We start from the raw sequence: 12,818 nt of genomic DNA, 5'->3' as shown, positions 1-12,818 counted from the left end.
TCATTTACAGTTCAAAGATGGAATATATTATTTCCAATTAAGAAAATTCAAAGAATCATTATTACAACATGATAATTGTCACATTGTATCATTTCTTCTTCACCAATAGAACACATTTTGAATAATTTTTATCACAAAACAAGACAAAATGACATTTATATTTCCTTGGAGACTACTATATAACCCTTCTAGAATTTTCCACTATAATAAAAACAAGAACCACAATCAAGAGCCAACTAAATAAATAGATGGTTGATTAATAAAACATTACATATAAACCACTAAAAGAAATCTAAAATTCCAATAATTCATTATATCCTTTTAGAAGTTTTTTTATTCTAATCTTTTAAGATAAGATAATATTTTCTTCCATTTTTATGGTTGCCCACAATTCAACGATCTTTAAAGATAAGATAATATTTTTTTGGTTTTATTGGATATGAAAGACGTGCACGGTAATATTTTTTATTTTATAAATGTCAACGATGTAGAGTTTAAAATTTAGGGGTCCGGGTACATCTCTTGAAGGGTAAATGGCGCATTAATTGAATGCCTTTATAGCCATTTGAGCGCACAAGTTCATTGCAAGCTTTCTGGCTCACATGAGCACAAGTTCACTGAAAACTTTTCTGATACTAGATAATCATGGATCCAATCACTGTTGTATCATCATACTCCTTAGCTGCAGGAGTTCTCCTTCTGATATTCACCATTTTCCTGAAGAAGAAGAGTCAGAGGAGTTTATCATTACCCTTACCACCAGGTCCTTCTGGATGGCCAATCATCGGAAATATTTTTCAGGTTGGGGACAAACCCCACCAATCTCTTTTCCACCTTGCACAGAAATATGGGCCTCTCATGAGCATAAAATTGGGTGTTCAGAAAAAAATTATTGTTTCATCTCCATCCGTGGCAAGAGAAGTACTGAGGAGCGATTACATTTCAAGCAGGACAGTCAATATGGCTGCAAGTATTCTTTCCTACCAAGGCACAAGTCTAATATGGAGTCCTTGTGGCTCTCAGTGGCGTTTGCTTAGAAAGATCTGCAACACAGAGATCTTTAGTGCCAAAAGACTTGATGCCCTACAGCTTTTGAGAAGAGATGAGGTGTTTAGGACTATTGATGAGCTCATGGAGGATAGTAAACAGGGAAATAGTATCAATATAGGGGAAAGAACGTTTATGATTTCTCTTAGCATAATGGGAAAGATTATTTGTGGCAAAAAGTTGTTTGAAACAGGCTCTGCTCAAGCTGCAGAGTTTAGAAGCACGATACGAGAAGTTCTCAAATTGCTAGGGCTTCCAAATTTATCCGACTTTTTTCCTTTTCTGGCGAGATTTGATCTTCAGGGACTGAACGCTAAAGCCAACAGTTTGGCCCACCGCTTTGATAACATGTTCAATAAACTCATTGAGGAGAAACTAGCGCAAAGAGTTGGTTTACAGCTCAAAGGTAATGAAGTGAAGGATTTTCTTGATGTCCTGTTGAATTTGAGAGAAGATGACACACAACTTACTCTGGAGAACATCAAAGCACTAATGATGGTAAGCCATATTCGTTATAATAGTTTGATCTGAAGGAAAATCTCAGGTGTATAATTACGCTTTTTTTAAAAGTGCGTTTCAAGTGTATAATTATGCTTTTTTAAGTGCATATAAGATTTTAGGATCATACTAGTAGATTACTTATTAAGTCAAAATAATGTATAAAGAGGAGTGCATATTTCTTATTTTCTTCTTTATTTAATGTATTCATACATTTTGAATATGATAATTCATACATCTTGAATATGATAGATCATGGGGTATAATTCTAAACATCTATGTAAAAAATTTCACATTCAATCCAGAAATAACAAAAGATCAGTATTGCAATCTTTAAATTATTTAGTCTATCTCTAAACTACCTAAAAGGTTTTACTTCACATGTCAGAGCTTTTTAGTATATTATATAGTAGGCCTCATATAGATAGTTTAGGATAATAAGCCATAGTTCGATGGATTTGGTGGTTCATTTTAAGAATAATCATCAAAGTTACCAAAATTAAATACAAGTTGGTGGTTTCAATTAAGAGAATATAAATATTAAATAATAAAAAACAGGAAGAAATTAAGAATTGGATTGACAGATAGTAGAAACAGAAGAACAAGTTGTGTGACAATTTCTACTCCGACACTTTTTCTACTCATTTAGAATTGCAGCCTCAACAAATCTAAGGCTCTATTTTTCCACAAAATATTACTACTTATATCTAACCATAAAAATTAGGAACCACTATTTTTTTAATAAAATATTGCAATTTATGTGCACCCTTATAAAAATAAAAAAGAGTATTTAACAAGAAAGTATTCCAACTTTGGCCGTTTGAACTCATTCGCGGGGTGATCCTGTATCCCCCGGCCCCTTTTTTGTGAATTGTAATCTTAATAAATTTTATTAATTGAAAAGGACTATTCATATAAAAAAAAAAAAATATTCCAATTTATCCCATATCAATTTGGTTTTCTTCTTCTGAACAATAAAACTTTATAAACTGTATGGACCAGGACACAGAGTTTGAGAAGAGTTGATGCCTTAGAACATATGATTTTATGGGAAACTTCGACAAGTCAAAAGCGTACATCATAAGTCTACTATATTTATATCATTCAAGATCTTTTTCCATTTAATAGTACAAAATACTTACTTTCTTCTCAATTTTGTTTTTCTATAAGTCGCCACTATTATTTACACTTCCCAAATCTTGTTTTGGTCAGGACATGTTTATTGCAGGGATCGACACAATTTCAGCAACAATTGAGTGGACAATGGCAGAGCTTCTGAGAAATCCAGCAATGGTGAAAAGGGCCCAAACAGAGCTGGATAATGTTGTTGGTGTGGATAGAAGAATGGAAGAGGCAGACGTAGAAAAACTTCCATACCTTCGAGCAGTAGTGAAAGAAGTGTTTAGATTACACCCTCTAGCCCCATTCATTTTTAGAAGAACGGATATGTCATGTGAGATGAATGGGTATTTGGTTCCAAAGAATATGCAAGTCCTTGTGAATGTATGGGCCATTGGGAGAGATCCCAGTGCGTGGAAAGATCCCTTAAATTTTGACCCAGATAGATTTTCTGAGTTCAGCATTGATTATAAAGGCCAAGATTTTGAATTGGTACCATTTGGAGCAGGACGAAGGATATGCATTGGGCTTCCACTGGCACACAGACTGATTCATTTGGTGGTGGGATCATTGCTACAAGCTTTCACTTGGACCATTCCTATGGACAATGAGGGAGCTATTGATATGTCTGAGAGACTCGGGATATTTCTGCAAAAAGCTGTGCCACTTGTAGCCGTTCCTACTGTAAGAGATGGTCTCAACTTCTAGTCTACTTGCCTGGCTCACATTTCTTTGATGTTGTTTTCGGGAGGAACGTTTAATATTTGCTTTGGATAGTGCATATCTGTAATACTAGGTACATATAAGTGGTGTTGTGTGGTATCCACTAAGTTCAAATTTCTAGTGGATTAGTGGATTATTTATATTGTCAGTTTTTAGGTACATATAAGTGGTGTTGTGTGGTATCCACTAAGTTCAAAATTTTAGTGGATCATTTATATTGTAAGTTTTTATTTATAAAATATGAATTTAAATAAAATGTTAGAATTATTGAAACAAAAAATGATGTTAGGTTTTTGCTATTCACGATGCATGTTACAAATTGTGTCTGTGTTTTAATGATGTTTGGACATATAAGCAATTCAAAAATATTTTAAACTAGTATTGATATCTTAAATATATCCATCTAAAAAACTTCTTTAGATATCATTTTCAGGATGCTTGAAACTCTCTATAATAACTTTGATAAGTAATATTATATTGACATATTTCTAGTGTATTTCGCATTAGTATTAATATAATTATTTATCTATGATATTGTATAATTATTATTGAAGGAATTGAGGCATCTACCTATATTCAAAGGGATGCATATTTGAATTTATTGGAATACATTGATATTGCACATATATTGATTATCGACCTAAGTTGTTTTAATCATGATTGCATTTTTTCAAAATCTTTTATATTCTGTATTCAAGTTAAATAAAATATATCATGTAAATTATATACCTCGATTATATATTAGTTTTGTAATAATAGATTTTTAATAATTATATGTATATTACCTGCTTTTAATTTTTTATTTTAGACGTGCATTTGATATTTATTGGTATATTTGTTTTCAAAATTGAACTTTTAAATTATTTTTTCTTCTTGGTTAATTTATTTTCTTTCTTTTTTGTATTATTTTATTTTGATTTTTAGAGTCCTCTCCTTATTTTCATTGTTGTGGACTCTCTTATTCTTCTACTTACTTTTTTTCATTTTCTTGTTTCTCCTAATTATTCTCATTTGTTGTGCAATTTTAATGTTTAAGCATTTTCCTTATTATTGTTTATAATCTTTAAAATGGTTACTTTTGCCTATATTTGTTGATATTATTTTATATTTCTCTCATTTTAGATTATTGTCTTTCTTATTTTGTTTGTTTCTTTTTTTCTTCGATAGATTTATTTTTTATTTTTATTTTTCTTGGGGTTTTTCATTATTTTAAACCATTTTTTTCATCTTTTTTGGGTTTAGGTCTTGTCAGTCTTGTTCTTTGTGTGTCTACCTTATGTATCCTTCCCTATCTTCTCCCTTCTTTCTAGTCGTAATTTCTAATTTTTTGATCTATTAGTTTCCACTTTGTCTCTCTTACATCCTAATAATGCATCACATAGTGTCATAGTGTGGTGACTCTCACTTTACACACACACACACACACACACACACACACACACACACACACACACACATGTATGTTTGTGTGTGTGTGTGTGTGTGTGTGTGTGTGTGTGTGTGAAAACTATATAGAAAAAGAAAAACATTTGATAGGTGATTTTTTAATTAAGGGTTCTAATAGACATATAATTTTTATTTAAAAATAAATAAAAGGGCATGTTCCTTTAAGTTTTTGAATGTATGACATTAATTAACGTTATTTTTTTTTATACATCACTTTACTTAATGTTATTATTACATAGAAGTAGGAGATACATTTATAAATATTTATGATAATAGGGATATTTCTACAAAATTCTAAGACAAAAAAAGGGTAGCATCAATTATATCCTACTTCAAGGGCATTCTAGCACTATGTATTTTTGGTAGACTAAGAAACTTGGCAGCCAAATTGGTCTCTTAGGAAGGGGTTGCATGAGGGTGACTAAACATTACTAACCAAATTCCTAGTGATTTATTTGACCCTTTATTTAGTCACTTATCTTTATCTAAACTTGTGATTTTACATGATGACCGAATTGCTCAATTATCTAGTCACTTGTACTTATAAATTGCAAAATATTACTAAATTTGATCACTTTTAGTCATGTGAGTAATCTTTTTAGTCCTGTGACTAAACGTTTTAGTCATATAGTAATTTATTTACCAAAATTCTACCACTGATAAGTTGTATCCTCAACTAGGACTCTTATTGTCTTTTCTATATAAGCAAGAACAACTATATATCACCATTCACTCAAGTTGAGTTGAATTATTTAGTTTGGTTACTCATCCATTACCTTATGTACTATAGTTCAATATGATTTTTTAATATTGAAGATAATACAATTTATTATTGGAAAATTTGCATATGGTATGAGTGCATTTCATACACTAATTAAAGCAAAATAATGGTGGGATAATACATTGTACGATGAAGATTAAAGGTAAATTTGATACAAAATAGTTATCTTCCAAAATAAGATATGCATAATTTATTCCATACAACTAGCAAGTCTTTTTTTTTTTCTAATCAAGAAAATTCAAAGAATAAATATTATAAAGGATAATTATCACATTGTATCATTTCTTTTTCACTAATAGAACAAGTTTGGCAATTTTCATTACAGAAAAAGACAATTTGCCACTTTTATTTGGACTCCAAATGCTACTATAAAGCCACTCTAGAATTTCTCACTATAATAACTAAAACTAGCAATCACACCTTAGTGTGCAAATATAGCTATGTCAAATAGGTTTGGAAGGTGAACTAAATGCTTGTTTCATTTTTTATATTTTCCTCTCCTTATCTCTATATCCCTATATCTCCATTTCAATCTATTTGATCATCTACATCCTTTTCTAATTCTTATCCTAAGTATCTCACTCTCTATGTCTCCTTATGCATCTACCTATATCTCTATATTTATCTCATGGTCTATTTCTATCGTTCTTTCTATTTTTCACTTATTCATCTCACTCTATATAAATATTTATCTCAATCTTCTTGTCCTACCTCCATATCCAAGACACACCTCCATATTTTTTCTCTTGTCTCTCCCTCAATCTTTCCCGTGTCATATGTCCATCCTTATCTAGCCCTATATATCCGCTCTCTGTACATCTCTCTCTATATAACTTTTGGTAATTGCAAGATTAATTTGGTACATGTAAGTATTTAGTCTAATGAAACTAAATCCATCAAATTTCCATATGTTTATTGCTAAATTAATTTTTTCCTTTACCATTACATTCTAATGCTTCCTAGATGTTAATGTAATGTGAACTTGGTGCCTAGCTATTTTTGTCACATTGTATTACTTGTAGATTATTTTCTAGCTAAAGCATCTAAAACAATAATAAAACCTCTCTCTCTCTCTCTCACACACACACACACACACACTCTCTCTCTCTCTCTCTCTCTCTCTCTCTCACACACACACACACACACACACACACACACACACACACAAAAAAAAAAAAAAAAAAAAAACCTTATAGTTACTCTATTTTGCAAGTTATATATATCTCTTCTCCCATTTATAACCCTATTCTATCACTGTTACATCCCTATATATCCATATATCCCTCTTTATGTCCCTATCTCAACCTTCTACCCCCATCAATCCCTTCTCTTATATTTACCCACTTCTCCTCTATCTTCAAAACACACACACACACACACACACACACACAATGTTTCTTCTAGTCTATCTCAAACCCCATGTGTCTATCTTCCCCCCGAGAGACAATGTGGGGTATATATACATCCCTCCCTTTATCTAGATTTTATTATCTCGACCTATACCTATCCATTTTAAGTCCATCTATATTGTACCATTTATGTATCTCTCAAATTCACTCTATCTCTCTTCCTCCTCTCTATATTTCCTTATATACATGTACATATATACATGTCTCCTTATATTTTTCTACTAGCCTATATTTCAATTATGTATATCACTCTATTTATTTATTTCTTTATACCCACATTTTTCCCTATATTTATCTGTCCCTCTCTTCATCTCTCCCTTCCTTTATGCTCCTTTTATTTCATTCAATACCTATTTTCACAATTTTTTTTTCACTATTTTTTATATCTTGATCTATTTCCCTCTGTATATTACAAAATACATATCTCTACCATATTATCTTTGTTCCCTCTCCTTTATATTTATGTCTATGTATGTATATATATATACATATATGTATATATATGTATATATGTATATATATGTATATATATATACATATATGTATATATGTATATATATGTATATATATACATATATGTATATATGTATATATATGTATATATATATATATATATCTATGTATATATATATATGTATATATATGTATATACATATATGTATATACATATATATACATATATATACATAGATATATATATATATAAAATTATACATATATATACATATATGTATATATATATATTTGTATATATGTATATGTATATATATACATATACATATATACATATACATTTATATATATATATATGTATATGTATATATTTATATGTGTATATATGTATATCTATATATATATATGTATATACATATACACATTTACAAATGTGTATATATACATATATATATGTGTATATATATATTTATATGTATATGTATACTTATGTATATGTATATATATACATATGCATATGAATGTATGTATGTATATACATACATATATATATACACATATATGTATGTATATGTAAAGATGTATATATATATATGTATATGTATATTGATATATATATATATATATATATATATATATATATATATCTATATACATATATATATATATATATATATGTATATATGTATATTTATATCTATACATGTGTATATATATATACATGTATATATATATATAGATGTATATATATACATGTGTGTGTGTGTGTGTGTGTGTGTGTGTGTGTGTGTGTGTGTTTGTGTATCCCTCACTCCCATTCGCTGACCTCCCCCTTCCCCCCCTCTTCTCACTCTCTTACACACACACAACATGAACATAGTGGTGCACTTGAATATCTTCTCATTTTAAAGATCTTATTTAAGTTATGATTGCATTTCTATAAGTAGAGGCATAATTGATTTGAGTCAAACATTTTTCCATTGCAGTCTTTATCATGTAAACAACATCATGGCCCACCAATGACTTCACAAATTTATGAAAAATAGATCATGAGGCCTTGAGTTTTGACATTAACAATTGAGAATCCAGAAAAAGTAAGAATGACCATCACTATAAATTTGACATTCTAATTTGTATCATAATATTTTTGTACTTTTATAAATTCCTTTTAATTTTATTAATTGTATTCTTTAAATCATATAAATAAAAATATATTTAATTGCACTCTACATAAAATTTCCAATAAACTACATTGTTCTATTGTTCTATTAGAACAAAATATTAAGGATAACAATAATCAAAATACCGAAGCTCAAAATAACAATGACACTCACTATCATAATAATGACATATTAAAGTGATAAAATTCAAAATAAAAAACTCATCAATATGGTCAGACAAACTCAAGATTTTATGCTTTACCTTTCTTCCTGGCCTCATGTTCCTACGGAAGGCTAAATGAATGTCTTTTTTGGTGGCTGAAAATGCATGTGTTTATGCTCCACAACCTTGGGAAGAGAGGCTGCAGCTAAATTGACATTGTTGAAGGTGTGATTTGGGTTTCTAATTGGCTATGTTGTGCCATGACAATGTGGCACACTGAAACTTTTAGGGCCCATCTGGTTGCTAGAATAGTAGTGGAATAGGAAAAGAAAATTAGAATATGTTCTATATTCACTGTTTGGTAGGCTCAATCAGAATTGGGAATAGGAAGACATATTCCAATTTTGCCCCTCAAATGAGTATATGTCTATGCCAAAAAATATTTGTTATTGGAACATGCCATTTCTATTCCCAATCTGATTTTCCATTTTTATTTTTTTTTGAATTTTTTTGAATTTTTTTATTTAAAAAAAAAATTAGTTTTTTTTTTTTTTAAAATTTTTAATTTAATTTAATTTTAATTTTTAGAACTATTTTTTTAATTTTATCTTTTTTTTTTTCAAAAAAATGAAATAAATTATATTTCTCATTAACTTCAATGAATAAAATAAAAATGAAAATAAATTAACCAAATTTTTTATAAAAAAAAAAATTAAGGAAAATGTTTTTAAAAATACAAAACTTAACCTTATTCCTATTCCATTTTTGTACAATCAAACAATGGATTAACATATTCCCAGTCAAATTCCAAGGGAACCAAACACGATTGGAATTGCCCTTTTCTATTCTCGTTGCCCATTTCCATTCCCATTCTAATTTTCTATTCCTATGCTAGCAACCAAACAGGTCCTTAATTATCTTCAATGTGTTGCATTTTCTTTTTAAAGCTTGTGTTGATTAGTGTGGGACTTTGGGCCAATAGTTTTGGCTATTTCATTCTATTGCATTTGTTTTGTTTTCTTGTGCTCATATTTGTGTTATTTTTATTCATTAAAATAAATAATGTTAACTTTATAATAACTGATTCAAAAGTATGTAGGAAAAAATATATTCTAAATATTGATCATATGGTAAAGTTCAAAGCAATCACTATAGTATTATTAAAATTTCTAAATATTTATAATAGGCCAAATTTCTTTGTCAATTGATTAATGATTCAATTAATATCAATCCATGAAAATGAAAACACCATTTTAACAATCCATACAAATCAAAAAAGTTGCACAATACTGCAAACAAAATTAGAATATTCTTAATTGCATATTCTTCTCCTTGCAAACAACATTGTTTGTGCAATCATTCTATGCCAACATATGCAATTAATTAGCTTGACCTTGCATAAATAATATATGTAATAAAATTATAAACAACTTATAATTTTTTCAATTGAAATGAAAATCACATATTAATCCAAACATATGAGTGAAGCACAAGAAAATCACACCACCCATATATTGTTATATGACATTTAGAAAATAAGTGGATTTAATTAATCAAGGAGGGTAGAAATTTGCATAGAAAAATAGAATTATTTTAATGTTTTGTTAGCTGTCTCCATTTTAGATCAAGTGAACTTCTAAATTGATAATTTAAAATTGTATCTAATTTATATGTAGTAATTAGAGAGCCTTTTATAATTTGAAAAGTAAAGTCTTCTCAAATATATGTAATTCAATTACACTTTCTTCTAATTATTTTTGTTATGTTTATACTTTCTTAATGCTAATATATTATATATTCTTCAAACTTCTTATTGTCACTCATAATTGTTGAAGTGGTATTTTTTTTTTGTTTTTTTCCAATTATCCATTAAATGTTTCGTAGTGTTCAAGATTTTTAATTATAATCTTCTGAACAGAGAAACCAACACACACACACACACACACACACACACACACACACACACACACACGCACAGAGAGAGAGAGAGAGAGAGAGAGAGAGAGAGAGAGAGAGAGAGAGAGAGAGAGAGAGAGAGAGAGAGAGAGAGAGAGAGAGAGAACCTACTCTTTGAATTAATTTAAAATATCATAAAATTTCAAGACTAGATTTTCTTATTAAAAAATTGACTAATAGTTTTTTTTATAGGTAATAGGAATGAAGGAAAAAACTTTAGAAGATCTAGAGGACCAATGTCAGTAGGATGAAAATGATAAGAGATGAGTAGGTACCCTTTTAATTAGTACTTCGAAAAAAATCCTTCTTTAATTTATCAAATAAAAAAGCTCACTTTTCATTCCATCATGAGTGTCTTTCTTTCTTAAGAGGTTCTTTTACATAAAACCTAAAAAATCACAATTTTTCTAAAATGGAGTTGTTAGAATATTTTATACAATATTTCTAGTATTCTAACATATAAAAGTTGGTGATCAACTTGACTTAACAAATCAAAATTCATAGTTTGTACAAAATCTAAGAATATACATTCATATAATGTTACACATGAAGTCTTTTGAATATCCAAAAAAGGAAATGAGATTAGTTTTCAATAAGAAAAAGTATAAGAAAAAATAAGATTACACTTATAATTTAGAAAAAATCAATTTCATAGAAGATCACCCTCTTTCCAACTACATGGAGGATAGCTTGAAACCTACTACCTAGAAGAGGTGACTTTAGAATTTGACAATTCATCATAAGGATCATTAAGTTTAATAAAATCGATATTATTGTTGTCATTTGTTGGATAAAAAATTTCACTTGATGCAAAATCACCTCTAATGTGGTAGTTGAAATGTCAATGTAAAGGTGACCATTAAATATTGGGAGTGTAGGATTTGTTGAGGTCATTTATTGCATATCCTTTATTACACATGGGTTAAGTCAATGTAATTCATCAAAGCACTTGGGGTACATTTGGCTATGGGAATAAAAATATGGAAATAGGAATACTTATTCTAGGATTAAAAATGTGGGTATGTATTTCTATTCTTGTTTGGTTTAGCTAGAATTTGATGGGGAATTCATCGACCCAAAAATTTATGTTTTCTAAAATAAATAAAATTGGAATAGGAATACATATTCCAATTCCACCTATTTAGGTTGAATAGAAAATGCTCATTTTTGGGCCAAAATTCAAATATGTATTCCTAATTTATTCCTATTTCAATTTTGATTTTGTGCATCAAATAGAGAATTTAACATTTTAAGAATATACATATGCCTATTCCACTTGTATTCACATTGCCAAAAGGGCACTTAACTTGGTCTTGATGGTGATACTTGACATCTTTGTATGGTGGATCTCAAAGTAATTATAATTTTTGGTTAGGTCATCTCCAAAAAGGGAAGAATGGTATCTCATTTCTATGTTTCTTTTTCTTGACAAACCTTACCATCATCATGGTGCTCCTTTTTTGATATTTCACTTGAAGTTGTTTATCACATCTAAATTTGGGGTTTCATATGATTATTGGCCTAGTTCAATGATTATTTTGATTATAATAATCTACATAGAAAGTGTGTCTACTAAAATGACTTTTTTTCTATACAATTTTTTATTATAAGACATCTACTAATTAATGGAACTCCAATGGTTTATTTTGAATTTTTTATAAGAGCTTCCCAATGACTTCTAATTTTTTAATAAAGAGGGAAAACCCAACAACAAATATATCTTGTACAACAAGGTAAAGGAAGTCTTTCTCAAGCTTCAAGTATGTTGCTAGTCTACATATATTTCATCTCCATAAAAGATTAATTTGAGATGTAAAGCGATTATACAATTTTTAATGCTTTAGTAATTTCAAAATGGCTTATTTATTGTTACCAAATTTGAAAATAGCTATCTTCCAATGTTTTCTTCTGAGAAAGGAATTGTTTATATTTGAGATACTTGGTCAGTTATGAATATGTAGTTATGTAAGGCTAAAATCACAAACCCGTATCACCCTTTTACAAAGGACAAGGCTAACAAAAGTATAACTACTCATCTTCAATGACATAAAACTAGTAGTATT

The 12,818-nt window shown here is 29.0% G+C and overlaps 1 protein-coding gene across 1 annotated transcript; it reads left to right on the top strand.

Annotated features, from left to right (window-relative positions):
* The first annotated feature begins 503 nt into the window (after window positions 1-503).
* Window positions 504-3,531, top strand: LOC149560118 (geraniol 8-hydroxylase-like). The gene is made up of 2 exons (XM_089823546.1): window positions 504-1,545; window positions 2,758-3,531. The coding sequence occupies exons 1-2, from the start codon at window positions 646-648 to the stop codon at window positions 3,370-3,372; spliced, it is 1,515 nt and encodes a 504-aa protein (XP_089679672.1). The 5' UTR covers window positions 504-645; the 3' UTR covers window positions 3,373-3,531.
* The last annotated feature ends 9,287 nt before the right edge of the window (window positions 3,532-12,818 follow it).

The sequence above is a fragment of the Cupressus sempervirens genome, chromosome 4 (genome assembly GCF_028749045.1).
Source record: "Cupressus sempervirens isolate cs-2001-9-10 chromosome 4, ASM2874904v1, whole genome shotgun sequence".
Lineage (NCBI taxonomy): Eukaryota > Viridiplantae > Streptophyta > Pinopsida > Cupressales > Cupressaceae > Cupressus > Cupressus sempervirens.
This window is presented reverse-complemented; position numbering and strand designations above follow the sequence as displayed.

Excerpts from the sequence above, each read along its gene's own strand:
- LOC149560118 (XM_089823546.1), top strand. The coding sequence starts at position 646 with ATGGATCCAATCACTGTTGTATCATCATACTCCTTAGCTGCAGGAGTT. Across the intron at positions 1,546-2,757 it reads ACATCAAAGCACTAATGATG|GACATGTTTATTGCAGGGAT; the intron begins GTAAGCCATATT and ends TGTTTTGGTCAG.